Source organism: Lissotriton vulgaris, chromosome 8 (genome assembly GCF_964263255.1).
Source record: "Lissotriton vulgaris chromosome 8, aLisVul1.2, whole genome shotgun sequence".
Lineage (NCBI taxonomy): Eukaryota > Metazoa > Chordata > Amphibia > Caudata > Salamandridae > Lissotriton > Lissotriton vulgaris.
The window spans coordinates 846,795,943-846,816,359 of NC_141696.1; the positions used below are offsets into that span (position 1 = coordinate 846,795,943).

Consider the following 20,417-nt stretch of genomic DNA (forward strand, 5'->3'; position numbering starts at 1 on the left):
TGATGACATCACTGATGACAACTCAAATGACATCACTGATGACATCACTCATGTGATAATACAATGAACCTCTTCAGACTCTAATATAACCTTACATACACTCAGTATAAACAGACACTCACAGACTGTCAGTCATCCATGGAGTTACTCACACACCTAGTCAGTCATGCAAAGAATCAATCACACCTCCATTTCCTCAACTATACAGTTATACACATCTTACTTATTCAAACATATAATAACACATATTTACTCTCTTATATAATCCCTGATACAAGCTCACAGTGATCGATACAGCCACTCACACATTCACTGGCTCTTATGTTCAGTTATTTATATATCTCAACTCTCACATGTATTGTATTTTACATACGTACTTACTTGCTCATGTAGCAATGAGAAATCCATTCACTCACCAACACACCCATGCATAGTCAACCGCCCATATAGCTGTTTCCACATGCACTCTTGAACTCATACTCCTAGTGAATCAACTGCTTACACATCTATGCACAGAGTCACGCACCTCCCAGCCACCCACACACACACTCAGCCTCCCATTCAAATACTTGGGCAACCAATCAATAACCCATATGGCCACTCTTATAGCTACTGATCAACACATGCAGCAGCTTACACAACAACAAACATACTGATGCACAAATTAAGACAGTTTAGTCACTAACCCATGCACTCAGTGAGACACATTTAATCACTCACTCATACAGTCAGTCATGCACCTACTAAATTCTTCATCCAGACACTTATACATCCACTCATTCTTCAATATGTGAAACATATTTTAACTTTACAGAAACATACAGTCACTGGGTGTTGTCATCAGTGATGTCATCAGTGATGTCATTTGAGATGTCATCAGTGATGTCATCAGTGATGTCACTGACCATGTCATGAATGATGTAATATGTGACATCATCAGCAGTGGATTGCGGGTGCGCGATATATAGTTAGCGCTTCTAACTATATATGGAATTTCAATGGTTTTATGCGAGTAAAATAAGGTTTTGTAAATGCTAATTCCTAACTATATATGGCCTATAACCTATGGTTTTTTCATTGAATATATATATATATATATATATATATATATATATATATATATATTCCCTCCTTACTGAAGGTATTATAACAAACTGTAAAAATGGCAATAATTGCACTGAATCTACTAAAGGACATTCATTTTAATTACACCTCCAAAGGACTACATCTCCCAAGAAACTGTTGTGTTAATGAACTGTGCCACGCCCACTGAGGGATTTATACTAAATAAAGGCTGTTTAAAATGGAGGTACCTAATCAGGGCTCTGTTGTTAGCCCATGATGAAGAGGCGTATTTGGCCTCAAAACACTTCGGCAGAGGCAGACTGTAAAATTTTGGGAATTGAAAGGCGAGCTGCAACAAGGCTTCATAACCTGATGGTCAAAGCGACGTGGTGTGTCCTCTCACTGCTTTTGGGCAAAATTGTTTAACATGGAATATCACGCCTGCTCAGGTCGTGGAGAGGAGCTTCTCTTCGATGACTTGGAAGACTGTGGGATGGAACGATTCCGAACCCATACAGCACGGCGTTTTTCTGCAAAAGTGCTCAGCTTTCTAAATTCCCTCCTTACTAAAGGTATTATAATGGACTGTAAAGATGGCAATAATTGCACTGAATCTACCAAAGACATTAATTTTAATTACACCTCCAAAGGACTACATCTCACAAGACACTGTTGTGTTAATGAACTGTGCCACGCCCACTGAGGGATTTATACTAAATAAAGGCTGCTTAAAATGGAGGGGCCTAAACAGTGCTCTGTTGTTAGCCCATGATGAAGAGGCGTATTTGGCCTTGAAACGCGTCGGCAGAGGCAGACTGTAAAATTTTGGGAAATGAAAGGCAAGCTGCAGCGAGGCTTCATAACCTGATGGTCAAAGCGCCGTGGTGTGCCCTCTCGCTGCTTTTGGGCAAAATTGTTTAACATATGTATATATATATCACGGGATCAAGGGAGGGATCTCCCGAAACGCGTAATGGTGGCACTGGCGGAATAAAAAATGTACTAAAAATACCGGGTCCACGCTCGTCTATTCGTGAGAAATTTGAAGTGAAGGTGTGTTGGGAGTGATATATAGATAAGAGGCCACCTGGTAGACCCATTGTCTCCTCAATTGGTTGTTTGACAGAATCTATGTCCCTACACATTGATTATTTTCTTTCAGACTTTGTCAGAACACTGCCCTCATATATACAAGACTCTACACATTTCATTAAGAGCATTATGGACATAACATGGGAGCAGGATATGTGGATGATTGTACTTGACATAACTAGTCTACATACAGTGATTGAACATCAAAAGGGATTACAGGCAGTACAGTACTTCTTAAAAGGGAGGTCACTTGAATTTTTAGAGCACAATGAGATGCTATTAGAGTTTGCAGAATTTGTTCTTAACAACAATATCTTCCTTTTTGATAAACAGCACTACCGACAAATAAGGGGGACCGCGATGGGTACCTGCTTCACCCCCAGCTACGCAAATATATTCGTGGGCTGGTGGGAGAAGCAGGTGGCCTGGGTGGATCAGTACAGTGAATAGGTGAACTGCACTATATCCTGGCACAGATATATAGACGACCTGTTTATCCTATGGAAAGGTCCTAAATGACAAGCAGAGGCATATATTGAAGAATTAAAGAGGAACTCCCTGAACCTCCACTTCAGTGGACAGATGAGCCAAAATGAAGGTATCCTTTCTAGACCTACAAGTGTTTATTCAAGATGGCAAGATCTGCACAAAGCTGTTCAGAAAATCAATAGCGGGTAATGCGACTCTAGAGGCTGGTAGCAGTCACCAAAAGAGCTTAAAGAATAGCATACCATACGGAGAACTGCTACGCCTTAAGAGAGACTGTTCAAACAATGACGATTTTGAACATGCAGCAAAAGATGCCATCAATAGGTTTCAGGCTAGAGGATACAAGATTGTATTGCTAACTAAGACATTTGAGAAGGTAAAGAAAATCCGAAGCAGAAGCTTATTGAAAGAAAGGCGACAACCCACTGAACGTGAGACTGATTTATTTATTACTACATTTTCTGGTGAAGCTGGGGATCTGAGACAAATATTACACCGTAATTGGCATATCTTAAAGGCAGATTTGGTAGTTGGTAAAGAATTACCAGAACATCCCCAAGTTACCTTTAGACGTAGTAGATCACTTAAAGATCACTTGGTAAAGAGCCATTATGAACCAGTCCCCTTTGTCCCAAAATTGAGCGCAATGACAGGATTCTTCCCTTGCTCTAAATGCAAGGCTTGCAAGAGCAGCTCCAAAGTCTTAGCCTATCAGGTTCCAGGCAGGAAAGATATGAAGAAGATCAATAAATTCTTAACATGCACCACACCCTATTGTGTATACTGCCTGGTATGCCCATGCATGAAAACCTACGTAGGCAGCACTAAACATCCTGTGAAGCGGAGAATCTTAGAGCACGCTCGTGCAATTGAAAACAGAGACCCCTCATACCCAGTGACAAGGCACTTTTCTGAAAGTCACAATAGTGATCGTACACTTCTCAAATTCTTTTGTATTGACCACGTTCCTGCGAGTGAACGAGGTAGCAATACGGTACCAAGATTACGTAGACTCGAATCGAGATACATAATCGATTTACATACCATTATTCCCTTGGGCCTTAATTCTGAAGAAGAATTATAGATATATCTGGGATAAGTTGGCTCTGATGTAACTGAAGATGGAATATAGTAATGCCCTTGTATATATGTTAGATGCTCTTGTATTGCAGTAATATATGGGCCCATTTTTGGGATCAAATATGAAACTGTTAATGAAGATCATGAATCTTATTTGTGAGAGACACCCCCGATTTCCTAATGAATTGATTGATTTGTCATTTGAGTATATGCCGATTCAGGGCTCAAATATGTTATAGGCACAATAATTCAAGTGGTATGAAATGCCCATCCAGGGCTCAATTATGTTATTTGCATATAAAGTAAAGTGGTATGAACTGTCACTAGTATGTACATAAAAATAAGTTTTTTGCACATAATCATGTCAATGAACTTAGGACCTAGAGTTTGTGTATTATTTTGAAAATATCAAGGAATGAATTTCGAGTTATTTGATTTAATTAGATCGTATATACATATGTATTGATGTAAATAATGTATATAGACAAACTCCAAAATGGCCCCCATAGTGACGATGAATGTTCTGTCCACTTTTTATGTTCATGAACCATAGCCTTCCGAACGGAGGGGGGAAAAAAATGAAACAAACGTGAGATTTGAATGCATAAAATGGTGGGAGCTCTTGTTTATGTTGACACAGTGGAATAAGGCACGTATGCCGAAACGCGTCCTGTTTGTGTGTAAATAAACTGAATTGCTGAAACCTACTACGAGAGTGCGGCCACTTCCTTCTTGCTTGGGGGAATTGTTGGAGCTGAGCTTTTTCAGTAATTATATATACAAATGTATATATATACGTACCTACTACTTCCATTTGAAATGCATGTGCCTTTACCATTCATGGCTTTATAACTAAATTAAAGGCATGCATGGTAAAGGCATACGCATTGTAAAATCCTGTGTGTTAAGATTGTGCGTGGTAATGGTAAATGCTTGTCAACAACTGCATTGTAATAGCAGTGCGTGGTAACGGCCATGTTGTAATGGCTGTTTCCCGAGCATCATGTTTAATACCATTTTAGCTGAGTCCATCTTTGAATTATTTATTGTATAGTGAGAGGAAGCAGATGTCAACCAGTCTCAATCTGCACCCTCCCTGGGTTTTTTGTAGCTTGTACAGAACCCAGACATCAACTGCTGCTCACATATCATAGAAGCACTAGCTGTCTCCTGTTGCAGGTCGTTTTGGGGTGCTGTTGGGGAGAAAACCCTTCTTTAGTTCGAGTTCACTTCAAATTTCTGAATGCTTTTTGATATGACACCATATATTATTAAGAACTGGAAGATCTATTAAAAGACCTCCCCAAAATGTTTATGGGGCATATTTACAAGGGGATGTCGCGACCAGAACATCACTTTTAGCAACGTTCTGATGGAACTATCCCCTTCTCCTTATTTATAAAGCAGTGTTAAGCCCCTTAATGTGTCTTAATGCCACTTTTTGAATAAGGACCTTTTTCACACTGCACTGAGCATGGAAGGGGCATGCAATGGGTGTTTGTATCGGTGTTGCAGGGGAAACCCAGAGATATGCCGTGGCACCACGCTCCAACATTTTGTTGTAAATATCACCCTATACGTCACAATATTGGGATCAATAGTACTGATATGCATATATTTGTCTCCAAAATATTTAAAAACCCAAACCATGAAGGTAAGCATCTAAAGAAAGTAAACATTTAAAATTCTAGGACCGCACCTTGTTATGAGATAGTGGAAGTCGATTTTGTGAAGTCATGTAAGTGAAATCCCCATCTCAAAAAATCATACAAGATTGAAGAGAAACTGAACCTCATCAACCTTGCACAAGTTTGACAAATAACCATGTCACTGTGAACCATTGTCTACCTTCATTAAATGTGGGCTACATAAGCAAACCATGGTTGGATTTAAAAAGAAAGGTCTCAAACTTTTACTCTGTATGCAAACTTGACAGCTGATCTCACCTTTGAAGTTAGGTACACTTAAAACTGCATATTTACATATTTTTGTCATATCAGGGAAGAGGATGACACATTAAAGTTCATGCAGTACATGGATTCCATATGGAGAACAAGTGACAGAGATGTAATAGCAGCATTCGATCTTTCGCCTTTCTCAAAGGTGTGTGACCTAGGCGGTAAGTAATATTCACATGAAGATGAACCTGCTAATGTGCTTGCCACTCAAAATGCTATTCAATTAAACAAATAAAACATTTGGGTGCTTATTTACATGGAGATTGCACCACTGGAATGACCCTTTTTTAGGCATTCTGGTGGTTCAATGCCCTGCTCCATATTTACAAAGTGGTGTTAAGTCAAGTTTTGTGGCTTACTGCCGCTTTGTAAATATGGTATCCTTTTATGCAGGTATCTATGCGATAGGAACCTGCAATGGGTGTTGCTGTGGGTGTTCCTCCACAACATCTATTGTGTTTTGATGGTGCCCCTGATTTATAGGGAGGTGTAAATCTGTGGCAGTACCAAAAAGGCCATGCAATAATAGGCGTTACAATGGTGCACCGAGGAGGACTACTTTTATTTCTCCTCGTTTTTACTTTTTGTATGTGTGCTGCATTCTGCAGCACACATAGAAAAAGCAAACTGCCATTAATGATTGTTTATGTGCAGGAAGTTGGCTCTTCCTGCACATAAACAATCAATACATAATGGTGATTTGCTACTAAAAGTGTGCTTGGTGAGCCAGAGCTTCTACTGTTAATTTAAGAAGGAGTCCTTCTCTTGTTTATTATAAGCAGACAGTTATGAAAGCACAGTCAACGCCCTTTTTGACTTACAGATATTTTCTGAAATGTATTCCTGGAATACCGAGATCCTTTTTATAGGTAGGGTCATTCATCATTCACTGTTTGGTTTGCTTGAGATCCTTTCTATTGCATCCTAGGTGTGCCCTGCTCTTTCAAGTGTGCCTGTAGGGATTTCATTGTATACTTTCTCCTCATTCACCTAGGCTTCACTAATCTTTCAACTTTGGTCTTCGTTTCTGTTTTTCAACTGACAGTCATTTTTTAATTTCCATTCCAAGATGCCCTGCATTCTCTTCCTTACACTTCTCCTTCCCCCTTCCCATCTTCGCTTCCCTCCCATGGTGGAGCTTATTTTCCTCCTGCAACTGAACTAACAGTCTGAACCCCTTCTCTAATGTCATCTTCAACTCTTTCCCCTCAAAGCGTCCTTCATTCTGCTATCCTTTGGCCTCAGTAGCTCCAGCATTGGGCATTACATGCCTTTTTACTCTGCCTATTTCTCCTCACGCCTGACCTTAAATACCAGCTTCTTCGACACACAGTCCCCCTATTTACTTCTCCAGACGTATTGTCCTTATCTTCTGCCAGACAATTTAGCCCAGATTACAAGTGTATTCATTGCTCATGCAAAAATACTGGGAGCATTGTTTCTGCACCAGGGATTGCAGTGCCTGTGCAGCATAATGCAGAAGGCATTTTTACAATGAAATGCATTATCAATAATTGATCCAGGTACATTTAAGCAATTTCATGGGCCTGCATTTCATCAACTCTCAATCTTTGTGAGCAGAACCACTTTTGTTGATAATCTGACAAGACCGCCTGAAGGAGGCGGCCATCTTGTTCATTCAGAATTGCCACAGAGTGAGCCAAAACACACACTTGTCAATTTGTTGCCCCTGAACGATAGTGATGCCGGATGTTTAAGATGGTGATCACAACCCAGTGAATCGAGAACAAATATGGAGGGTGGGGCAGATTTGAAAAGAGGGGGAAAGTATGGACGTCTTTGGAGTGATCTAGCTTTTGTGGTAGGTCAAAATCATTGAATCGTGGGTGACACCTGCCAAATGAGAGCTAGTCGACAGGTATGAACACAACCTATTGTCACCCACCCCCTACACTTTCTGTCCTTGCCTTCTGACTGCTTAAAAGAAACTCCTTGGCCTGCGCTTGCCAACGAAAATCTCTTTGTTCCAAAAGGGAACCAGCCTTGACAAGGGAGGAGGTCAAATAGGAGTCCAGACATATGAGTCTCCTATACTGGTGAATACCAAGTCCCTGATTTTCCACTTTTGGTGGTCCCTTCCAATTTGCAAAGAGGGTGTGCCAGCCCTTCCATACACCTGCCTTGTGGCGAATCAGAATGTGCAAAGTAACTCTAATACACTGTGACAAAAGCCTTTGGGGGAAACAGTCAGTCCAACTCGGCCTCAACATATGTGTTCTGACCTCGCAAGAGTAACTGCGCTTGCCTTAACCACGCATACGTCTCAACTGCGCATATGCTTGGTTAAGGCATAAACGCTGTCTAGTTGCTGGCTGGCTGGTGGAAGCAGGAAGAGGAAGGTTTGGGAGAGGATACAATGTGGTGACGCAAGTGGGATTTTGGGGGGGTGGGGGTAGTTTGTAGGGAAGGGGTCTGGAGTTTTAGGGCTCAGGGCAGGGGACATCAAAGGGAAGTTTTCAGGCCAAAGGAGCAGTTGGTTTGGGGGTGGGGGGGGGGTTAATCGGGTGGGGTAGCTTTCGTGCCCAGAGAGGGGGCTGGGGTTGGAGTAGTTTTTAGGGGGCTGAATTTAGGACTCAGGGTAGGGGACAGGAAAGGGGCAATTTTCAAGCCGAGGGGGCAGTTGGACTAAAGCAGGAGGGAGGTGGGGGGAAGTTTTAGGGGGTGTGGGCTAGTTTTAGGGCTAAGGGAGGGGAGCTGAGCTCAGAGTCGTTTTTGGGGCTAAGAGGTCGGGTTTTAAGGATCAGGCTAATATATCGGGTAGTTTATAGGCTTGGGGCGGGTAAAATAGACTGTAGGAGGGCCGAAATTTAGGGTTCAGGGCAGAGGAGCATCTGTGCGATCTTTACCACACATATCATTCATTTTACCAATCATGTTTTGACAATTAAATCGTGTGGTAAAGACTCTGTCATGGTTAAGACCAAGTGATTCAGGCATGCGTTGTTAAGGTGTGCACTGTTCCATTACAAAACCCCTTTGTGCTGCAGAAATATAATATGCCAACAAGAGATCATAACTAGTCATCATCTGTTCTTAGATTATTTCGCACTTGCAATTTAATCCTAGCTGTAAATATAGAAAGCAAAGTTGATAAACATTAGTATCTGTCAATCAGCTGGTGCCCTTCGAAGAACAGTACCCATTTTTAGGAGCTATTGCCGTGGCACTGGAAACCTTTATTTTGCTCATGTTTTGGTAAATGAAGCATGTTTTTCATTTTTTTCCATCAGAAAATTTGAAGGTCTTAATAGCCTATATAAGTTATTTGCTGACTTTTTTTTCCCTGTTATGTTTTTCTTTATAAGGCTGCTCAGGAGCACTAGCCAAGCAGTTTATTGGGATTCATCCAAATTCTACGGTCACAATTTTTGACTTGCCTAAAGTAGTGCAAAGAGCAAAGAAGCACTTTATGTCCCCAAAAGAACATAGGATCCAGTTCCAGGAAGGTAGGTTGGTTTCCTGTGCGTGCTAATGTAGAAAACAAAACAAACGTAGTTTTTGTTTCACAACAAAATCCAATTTCACCATTGACTCAAAAGCACTGTAATCGAAAGTCTACTCCTAATCATTGTGACCGCTGCTAACTAAGATTTAATACCTGAAAGTTAGAAATAGCAGATTTGGGATTATTGGTATTGGTTTAATATGGTTGCATGGACCAGATCGTGGACTGTTCTGAATTAATTTACTCTACACTGATACATCCAAAGGCGTACATTTTGTTTTAGTCATTGTGACATTTCTATTATTTTGTAAGAGCGATTTTCAAAAATGTAATGAGACTATATGTCAGCAATATTGACAAAGTATAACAACCAAACGCAACCATGTCCATCAGACGTCCATGGTGGAAAGAAAAAGAGAAGTACTATCATATATAAATATCTGCAAAACCACTGGGAGAACTTACATTGTGCAGGAGTACATTTATCATATAGAAATGTTGTGTAATAAAAAAGAGTGCATACAAAAGATATAAGAATAAAAAAAATAATGGGCCTGGTCTGACCAAGTAAAGGCTAAATAACCAGAAATCCTGAATATGGTGTCCTCATACAGAGTATAGGCTTTCAAATCTGCAAGATGGATTAACAAAATACTTAGGAGCATATTTATGAGAGCCTTGTGTCACGTTTGCACCACGCAAAGTGGTGCATGCATGACGCAAGGCTCTCAGTCAAATTTATAAAGCCACACAAAGCCACAATGCATGGCTTGGAGCGGCATCATAAATCTTGAGTAAGACAATGCAGCCCAAATCACTGCACCGCCCTCCTCTGTGCAAAGGAGTCATTCCTTGGGCATTGCGATGGGTGTTCCCATGCAACTCTAATGGTTTTTGACGCATTTCCAGATTTACAAGGACTTTTAAACCTGGGAATGTGTCAAAATCTTATGCCTCCCCAGGGCTGGCGTAACAAGGAGAAATATCTCCATTTCTCCCTATTTCTTCCTCTTTTTATGTGTGCTGCATCCTACAGTACACATAGAAGGAGGAAAGCGCCTCTATGGAGTGTTTTTTTGTGCAGGAAGGTACCCCTTCCTGCCCAAAACTATCCTTCATTCCTGCCTTTTCAATTTGACGTAGACCAGCCCAGCAAGGTGATTTGCTGTGCTTCCCTATGCCAAATCCTCATAAATGAGGGTCTAGCCATCCTTTACGAGGATTTAGAGTAGGGCAGTGCAGCAAATCACCTTACTGCGCTTTCCTACATCAATGTGAAAGCGCAGGAATGGACTGTATTTATCCTGTCCTTTCACCCGGTGCTGGTGCAGTTTCATCAGCATAATGCCAACGCAGGGTGCCTGTATTGTCAGCGGGATTGTTTTTGTGCAGAAAGGGGCACCCTTTTGCACAAAACTCAATCCATAGAAGTTCAGTCCTCCTTCTATGTGTGCTGCAGATTGCATCACTCATAGAGTGTGGAAAAAAGAGGAGAAATCGAGATATTCTCCTCGTTTCGCCTCCCCTGAGGAAGTGTACGATTTTGATGCATTCCCAGTCTTTGTAAATCTGGACATGTGTCAAAAAACATCGGAGTTACGTGGAAACACCCACCACAGGGCTCATAGAATGCCTCCCTTGCACAGGGTAAGGTGACACAGCCATTTGCAGTGGATTGCCTTACTCAAGATTTATGATGCCATTTAATGCCACACTATGTGGCTTTGTGTGGCTTCATAAATTTGACTCAGAGCTTTGCTTCACCATGTACCACTTTGCGTGGTGCAAACATGACACAAGGCCCTCATAACTTGCCCCCTACTAATAATTAATTAACTAAAATTCAGCATTTACTTGCCAATAGTCTTTATTTGAGGTAAAACCTATTTTGCTGTGCACAAAAGACGATTTTCTTCTTTAAAAAATACTTACAAATGATATTATGCTATTATGATGTAGTTTGATATTGTAGTAAATCTACTCCTAGAAATAGGGAGTGGGCATGCTGGGGCTCAGATGTCCTTGAATGTTTGTTCCTACTCATAGACATGTGAGTTTGTCAATATTCTCACATTTTTACTTGGCCCATTCAAGCCAGGAAATAGTTGCAGACTTATTGGGCAATTTTTTACCCTGGCTCTTAAACTTTGTTTTTCAAAAATGCAAAAGTTCCAAAAGTTTGAAGCAATCAGGCTCACAATCCTTCACAAATCCAGAGATAATACCAATCTCTGTGAACAAAAAAGGAAATGCTGACATTCTTACTGTATGGTATTTTCTGCTGATTACTAAATACTGGCTGTTGTTTGCAAGATTGCTACAAAGAAATGCAAAAGATGGCCCTAACCTATTCATATGCTTAGTGTTACAAACATAACAACTAAAAATCACATGGATAGTGACACTGGAGAACTGGAAAACTGATGAGCTCCTCTCCAGGCACATAGGGCCATATGGATGGCTGCAAAATATGATCGCAAACCGCACACTGACTTTCTAAGATAATTTTTCATTTTAGATGTGGCCTTTGTATTGATAGGTTGCATTGCAATATATCCTGTCGTAGAATTACATCCCTAGTGAATAATAACTAGGCAGGTCACTATCTGAGACCATCTGTGATTGGCTAAAAACATAGGGGTGGTGGCCTGCAAAGACCAGTTTATCACCATCACTGAGTTTCCATTCCCAAATGGGCTACTTTTTTATTTTTTTAAAGCAGTCTATGGGGATATTATCAAGGGGGTTTATCTCTGCTTTTTTGGCTTTAAAAGCCAAGAAAGCGGAGATAAAATTATCTCCCTATTACCTAGCTGTCGCTAACACCAGTTAGCGACAGCTAGTAGGAGATAGCGACCATCTTGGGCCCCACTTTGCATGTCAGTGATATTTATCACTAATGACATGCAAAGTGGGCGTGCCAAGATGTTAGCGACTGAAAACAGTCGCTAACATCACTATCTCCTATTACCAACTTTTGGAGATATTTGCGCTAAGCGCGAATATCTCCAAAAGCTAACACCTGCCCTGAGCAGTTCTTAGCCATGTTATCCAATGGGAGGTGGATAACATGGCTAAGAGCATTAGCTTGGTAATGCATGAATATCGCTGACTTTTCAGCGATATTCATGCATTGCAGCGATTTTTATCGCATTTGCGATAAACCTTGGTAATACCAAGGTTTATTTGCGGTAAAAATCGCCGCAGCTCAGCGGTAATTATTTGTCTCTAACCAAGCAATAACGATAATTTTCGCTATTGCTTGGTAATATGCCCCTATGTTCCTTAAAGGAACAGGTGAAGCTTAAAATGATCCTGTTTGCCGAGAGGGCAGCCAGTGGTCGTTTGGAGTGCTACCTGCTCCCCCCCCCAAGGTAAACTAAAATGTTTCCCTAAGATTAAGCTTTCTAACAGGGAGAGCCTTATTTTTATAGATCTGTTGCCACCTCCTTTGAGTTGGAAACCTTTCAGTGGTGTGCAACTGCAATTGCATTATACACAGCATTCCAAGTTAAAATAAGCTGAAAATTACATTTGAACATGATTTCCTTTTTTCTTTTTTCAAGGGAAGGTTTTCCTTACTATCTTTTTTTGAACCTTTCTTTATTGGTTTAGCTGCAAAACATCAAAATACAACACACGGTGCATGCTATGTAAAAAAGTCGCCATTAGTCTATCAGGTCCAAACAGGCATTTCTAGTGACATGCTCAACATACTCTTGCCAGGCCAATTTCACCCAGGGACATCTACCCTACGGCCCCTGCTTTGGTGTATCTGGCATTGTATAGTATATTCATTCCTTCTTCCGACGAGCTTGAGAAGACTATCTTCAGTTATACAGCCCCCTAATGAATGCCCACGTAAAAAGTGGGTAATCTAGTGACAGGGTGGAATGAGGTAAGGTAAGATTGGGTTGGTTATTTTCCTGTCCAAGAACTCTGCAGGATGACAGAGGGAAAAAAGGTCCTGCCCACCTCCTGTTTATGGGCTCACTCTCTGTGTTTGGCTGTCCTGCCAGTTGGGGAACCCTGGTAGGAAACCTATAGTAATATTGCCTATCCAGTGTGTGAAGAGAAAGACTCCGCACCGGTATTTGGCCAAAAGGTCCATTCAAAAAGTGACCCTGTGGGGGGCACTACGTTTGAGTGTAGAAAGTTAACCCCTTCCATGCGGGGCTAATATACCCGCGGTGCGGGGGAGGGGGGCCGCGTGCGGCGCCGCACTGCTTGTGACGAGCTGAGCTCGTCATGCTGCACAGCGGAGCTGTGCTCATGATGAGCTGAGCTTGTCATGACTCCGCCCACTCCCAGGGAATGCCCACACAGGAGGGGAATTAGCACCGTGTGGGCGTTCCGCGGCGGTTATGACGAGCTGAGCTCATCATGAGCACAGCTCCTCTGTGCCTCATGACGAGCTGAGCTTGTCATAAGCGTCAAAGAGGTTAATTCTTCAAGGGAGCGATGAGCAATATACAGAGGGACATGTAGGTCAGTTTATGACAGATATTTATTTTCAAAACAATAGTATTCAGGTGCTCACGCAATAAGTGACAATAAGCGTGATGTTGAAAGTGATGGTGATATTAATATAAAGACATCGCATTGACAACAATAATAGAAGCTCCTCAAAAAATGTTTACGGAGTGAGAGGAGTTCATGTTGTAGGGGGTCGACATCGACAGCGTTTCGATCTCAATTATTCAAGATCATCTTCAGGACATATAAGTGAGCAAGCTGAATTCGGGTGTTTATGTGGTATAATTCAGCATCAAAGAACCACCTATGGAACCCTGCAGTAGTCTTCACGTTAGTGTGTGATAGCGATATGGAAGCTGAGATAATTCGCCAGTTTCTTGAGGAACAGCTGAGTTGTTCAGGTGAGTAGCTAGGAGACGATTAATTATTTATAGAAGAACCAGGTCACTAAAGGAAAGCCATGAGACGGAGAGCGGAGTGTGTCCTGCTTTTACAACTGCCTGCGCTGTGTGTGCAGGCAGCCATTCCTATTCTCAAACATAATATCCCCCACAGGGTCACTTTTTCAATGGACCTTTTGGCCAAACCAGAACCATTGTTTTTCTAAAACGCCTACCACCCCAGGTTCACATATTGTGGTACCCTTGTTTTTCTCTATCACTCCGCACTGGTATTGGCACCTCCATTTTGCAGCTAGGCTTGAGGAGAGTGTCCCCAGCCACAATCAAATTTCTCTAGCTGGTCTTTAAGCCTTTATATGGCCATCTTTTATGAGGCTAATTTGGACAACTCTTGGGCCCAGGCTTGCATATAGACCTATGTGGAGATATCCTGAGCCAGAGTATACAAAGTTTGGCTGTGGCCAGGGTGGTAGCAAACCACCTCCTCATCATGTTTTGAGCAATGTCGGAAAGATTGGCCTTTTCATGTAAAAGGGCAATCCTGCCCTTACGGGGTCCCTGAGGTTCTAGGACATATGTCATGTGCCCCTAAACTTCTCAATGCTAAACATTCCCTTAAAATGTGTCCTGTATCGTAATTCAGTTAATTGCATCTCCAACACTACACCCCCTCGTATTGTGCAATCATTTAGGAGTCCGGCACCATCTTAGAAGTATTATGAAGTGTCTGAATTTAAGGCGCACTGTATATTCGTAAGTGTTGCTAATTGTTTCTCACTGTTTCAGATCATCATGCATCCTGCCCGTGCTCGTACCCAGGACCTGCAGCTATCGGCCACCCACGTTCTCCTCTGTCCACCAGCTGCTGTAGGATTGACCAGAATAGGCTTTCCCCTGTCTCCCACCATCTTGAACTCGCACCTGAACCCAGTCTAAGCCCTCAAGAGATGTCCACCAGTCCTTGTCCCTTGCTTGTGGTAAGGTGCCCAAATGGCCAAAAAACAAAAATAAGGACTTGGACATATTTTCACCCAAAAGAGTTCTGAGAACCAGGGGGAGACAAGGACCAAGCTGTTCGCCTATCCGTCCAAGATGCATCACTGATCAGATTGACTTTGTAGCTTCTCCTGCTACTTTCTTTTCCACAACAGCAAATCATTTTCAGTGTCTCTTTACCAAAGGGGTACCCAACCTCGTGAATTGTCTTTGGCCACAGCCCTCAGCCCCGTCCTAATAGAAATATTCGACTTCCTTTTTGGCGACTAAGTCGGCACATAGAAATTTTCACTGTGGCTTCAAACCAAGGCCATCCTATGACAATGCACCCTCCTCAGACAGATCCTTCAGACTTGTCCTGCTGCACTTAAAGATCTCAGACACTTTTTTTCATTCAAAATACTTTATTTCGGCCTATAAGGCAATAAAAGTGAAAGAACAATAAGATACAATACGTACATAATTTAAAAAAAAAATTGAAATTCATCCTTTGCTCACTTCATCAAATCAATATACATCTAGTCCATTGTAGTTCAGATTGAGTCTGGATGATTTCCACCAAGTAGTCTTGACAATCTGAGGGTTGCCCTATTATCTTGTTCGCATGTAAAGTGCCAGTGCAATTATATAGCAGCAAAATACTATTTGTTCCGTACCAATATCAATTTCTTAGAAAGTGCATGGGCAATAGGTGTATGATGGCACACATTTTTACACTATACCATTGTACAAAAACATAAGCATGAATTAGGTTATGTCCAAACTAATAAAAACTGATAAGATTTACGTATTCATAAAAAGTTCCATGAAATGCTTATATTATGCTTGAGCTATCAATTCATAAAACCGGCAAATTATTACTAAAAACATGTAAGTAATAAAATACATGGCAATTAAAAGAATTTCAATGTTTACACAGAAGCGTTACTATTTTATTCATGATTCCATTTAATTTTGGCTCGGGCGTATAGTCCCCTTGGGTTTTGATCATGACTACTCTTACCGAGTTATACAGCATTACCTCTAGGTGGGCGCTTTGGATCAGCAGCATGATTCATAAAATTATAATCTTTGCCCTCCTTTTTTCCTTGTAAAGTAAACAGCCAATAAAAATCGTCTGAGACCAAAAACTATTAGGAGGGAGTTGTCAGTTTTTAATATTCTCAACATGTCATTCATTCTCCTGACACTAAGGCACCTTGCTATCGGTTTTATCCATTTACTTCTAACGGGTTTATATGCGTGTGGAATGTCTTCATCAACCCCCATCCGACATAAGGTTCAATAGGGCTCTCCCTCCTTGAGGTGTGACATTGACCATTTGGCAACAAAACTGTTTAATTGCAATGTATTGTATCTAAATTTCAGATATAGACACTTTGCCAATAATGGTTCTATCCCATCTAAAAACGGCTCAAAGTAAGGAGTAATTTTAAACTGTAGGGATTGTACGGTTACCTTGTCTCTAACAAAGTCCCAAAATAGCAATTTAATCTCAAATTTTTACTCAGGAGTCAGCAGGCTCGGATTCAACCTATATCTGCTCAGTCCTAAGTCAAAAAGCCATGCTCTTCTTATGTGAGTCAGCAAAGGATAGGAAACTTGGGTGTCGAGTGAAAGCAGTCATAAGTCATTCTCTATACACTGCTAGTTCCAGTGTTATCCAAGATCTGATCCAGAACAACAGGGTTCTCCAGATTGCTAGGTACTCCAAGTGTTTGATGCCCAAATCGTAGGCCAGGGGGATCAGCAGAGTATGTTGAGGAAGGGCAACAAACATTCTCAAAATTTTATTGTGGGCAATGGTTAAGGATTTGAGAGTGCCACTTCCCCAAATCTCCACACCGTGCAAAGCAGCAGTTTGGGCACTGGCCTTGTACACTTCCAGGGTGGGAGTGATGGCTTTTGAGGATGTTACAGATTGTTTTTTTACAATGGGGATAGAGGTTTGTGTTAAAATAGCCTTCGACTTCTCTATCTGTGCAGCCAGGAAAGTTTAGAGTCTAAGGTGGAGAAGTGTGGCTCAATGATTAGAGCGGCAGACCCTGATGCAGAGGTCTAGCCCGGGACCAGGGTTCAATTCCCTGCCTCGGCGTGTCTTGGGCTCAAAATTCCATGGACCTGATAATTCTCGCCTCAGTGCCTACTCTAATCATGGGTCCCACTCTGCAACTCTGGGCAATAGCTTGCTTAATCTCCACAATGGCCCCCACAACGCTAAGGATGCCTGGCCTCCACCTTGGGGGTGCCCAGGAGTGGATGCCTCACAGGGAAAGCCAGGATGGGTTCCACAGCGGTATTCGTACAAGCGCCTTGAGACCCTTGCAGGTGAGTAGTGCGCTATACAAGTATCAATTTACATTTACAAGGTGACCCCCTAGATATACGAAATGTGATACACGTTTCCAATTCTGTGCCGTTCAAATATATTTTGTCCTTAAACCTTCTATATGGCCTTATATTCATGTATTTCGTTTTTGTTGGGTTCACCTCAAGACCTTTTACTTTACAATATTTATTGAGGCTGTGGAGCAAATTCTGCAAACTACTAGGTGTTTGGGACAACAGGATAGTGTCATCCACAAATGTTAAGGCGCAGATGTGATTACCTCCTAATTGTGGTGAATCATGTACACAATTTTGGAGATGTTTAACTAAATCATTTACGTACAAGAGGAAGAGAGTCGGCGCCAGGACACAGCCCTGGCGCACTCCCCTCTTGGCTGGGATCTCATCAGTAAGCTCAATACCTTTTCCCCATCCCACTTAGCGTAGTTATCTTGGTGTAACTTAATTATTTGAATTAGAACCTGTTGGTGTAAGGATTCCCCCAGCTGGGCCCTTGGGATCGAATCGAATGCTGCCTTTAGGTCAATAAAGGCGACATATAAGTGGCTAGATCTTAATTTTGTGTATTTCCAACCTATAATCAACAGTCTAAACTCTTGGTCTATTGTACTTGTTTTCTGCAGGAAGTCAGCCTGGCATGGTGATAGTAGATTCTCTTCTATCATCCAATCAGTAAGCCTAGTTAAAATATGTCTAGCGTAAACCTTCTGTAGTACGTCTATTAGGCTTATGGGCCTATAGTTTGCAGGCTCTTCCCTGCTGCCCTTTTTGTGGATGGGGACTATGTCAGCTCCCTTCCAGGACACTGGCACCGGCTGCCCCATAGCTATTGCATTTGTTAGTTTGTTTATATACGGTACAGCACTTCCTGACTATGTTTAAATAAGTCCCTCGGAATTCTGTAGGGCCTGGTGCCTTTGATGTCTTAATGGCTGCTACAGCAAGTGCAGTATCTTCCATGCTAAACTGTAAGGGTGTTGTTTGACTTATAGACAAGAACCCCCAAGAATTAGTTGCAGAGTGGTTAACTGGATCAGAGTCAACAATGGTATCATAGAGGTTTGTAAAATGCCTCTGCCAAGTGATAGGGTCTAGCTAGTGGTCAGAAACCATTACGTCATGTCTAGTTCAATGGGTCATCAGTTTCCAAAACATGGCTTGGTCCCCTTTTTTGTCGCTGTAATAAGCTCCTCCCACATGCTATCTTCCCAGTTTCTTTGGGCTATCTTTTGCGTTTTCTTGTATTTAGTTCTTTCTGCTCTAATCTCAATTGGGTTTTTGTTTTTTAGGGCGCTAATAAGTCAAATTTTTCCATTCTGCATTCCTTATCATACTAAGGGTTGGATGACTGGACTCTTATCTTTGCGGCTTTCTTTTTTGTCCGTGGTTAAGTTAAGTATACTTATATTTCCTCTACCAGTTTTTAGTGGATGTCTGTTATCTTACTAATTTCACTGTCTTGTTCCAGGTAGGGACCTACAAGGACACTGAAGTTGTTATAAATACTAGTTAGGGGTTCAACTTGGTCTAATAGAGTAGGCCATCTGACTGCCTTCGATTGTTAGTTACCAGAGGCTGCCTTAGTTCTACTCATAGATAAGGTTCTGATGTTTCATGGAGTGAAAAATGTTTCCCATCTAATACCAAACATAATGGGGGATGATCGCGCTCTGATCTCTTATCAATCTTAAAGTCCTGTGCATATAGCCAGTGTGATGTACTGATAAGTATGTAATGTATTCTCGACCTAGAATTTCCTCTTACAAAGGTGTTTGCACAAGCAAGGTCTATGTGGAATCGACCATTGCATGCTCTAAAACCTTTTTCAATGGTAAAATGAAACATTTGGATGGCAGAGGTTATACACCTCACTGTACTTTTTGTCTGAAGGAGGGGAATCCCTCTGAGTTGGTCTTCCTCTACAGACACTACTTTGAGTCCCACCATAGGTTCATAACAGCAATTAAAGTCACCCCCTATGATGATGGCATCTTTGGGATCGATAGAAGAGATGCTTCTTTTGAACATTCCCTAGGTCTTACATAGACATTTGATACATTTGGGTGGCATTAGAAACCCTAAGTTTCAGGCCCAAGATGTCCAATGAGCCTGTAGCTACAGTTTTTATGGTGACATTTAGGTTAATTGTTACCCATACTATCAGTCCTCCAGATGCCTTCCCTTTTTTTGATTGTACTGCCTCTATACTAAAGGTTCTACACCCTAATTTGTACTGTGGTTCCCTGGCCCATGTCTCCTGAAAGAGACAGAGGTGAAAGCCCTCTATATAGTTCTGGGAAACTGGTTCCTTAATTTTTTGCTTCAGCCCAGCTACGTTCCAAAAGATTATGTTTACCAATTTAGAGATTAGGAGTGTATGTGTGGTTGACATATCTATAAGTGGTAGATGGGTATTGCCCTCCTCCATTAAGTATGTGTTGTCTACTCTGTCACAATGTGTTACATGGGAAGTACCTTCAAAACTTGGTTGGGGACAAGAGCAAGGATTCGAGTTGACAGGGTTCGTATCTTGTTTAGGGGGGCTCCCTTTACCATCTTATTTACCATATGTTCCCTTGCCAGTCAATCTACAGAATCTTGATTTGTTGTCTCCTGCATTGCTTGGTGTGGGTTAGTGCTAGTGGCTGACTCAAGAATGTTTTGGTTGATGCTAATCGATGAATCAAAGAGAGTATGTGACCGGAGGTTCATATTGATTAAGCTCTCTGCTATGAACCTTGAACAAAACTTTAACTTTATGTCGTCCATACTCCCCCCGCTCTGTTGTAGCCTTTCAGCTCTTATAATATCTGATCATATTACAGAGAGACACTAGCGTTTGTGTCTGATCCTGTTAATCGCTTTATTTATTAGGAAATCCTCATCTTCTCCAGCTCCCCAATTTAATCTTGGAACGTTTACCAAAAATTTTTTATGCATGTTGGGTTTATAAATAGCCGTTTTTTGATTTGATAAATGGGCATTCTGTAAGTAACTGTGCCCCCCCCTTCTCAGGTGTTTTAAGCTTGAACCTGGCTCATAGCA

At 41.6% G+C, this 20,417-nt stretch overlaps 1 protein-coding gene across 3 annotated transcripts in view; it reads left to right on the plus strand.

The window, feature by feature from the left end:
- LOC147698088 (acetylserotonin O-methyltransferase-like) overlaps window positions 1-20,417 on the plus strand; it is a 448,853-nt gene that overhangs the window by 354,985 nt on the left and 73,451 nt on the right. For 2 of the 3 annotated variants that reach the window (XM_086934766.1, XM_086934764.1), the window contains exons 5-6: window positions 5,727-5,845; window positions 9,011-9,151. In XM_086934766.1, the coding sequence (XP_086790892.1) occupies window positions 5,727-5,845; window positions 9,011-9,151 (260 nt within the window). Of the gene's footprint in view, window positions 1-5,726; window positions 5,846-9,010; window positions 9,152-14,813; window positions 15,937-20,417 lie in introns of those variants that run through there. The other variant, XM_086934765.1, reaches the window with a different exon arrangement.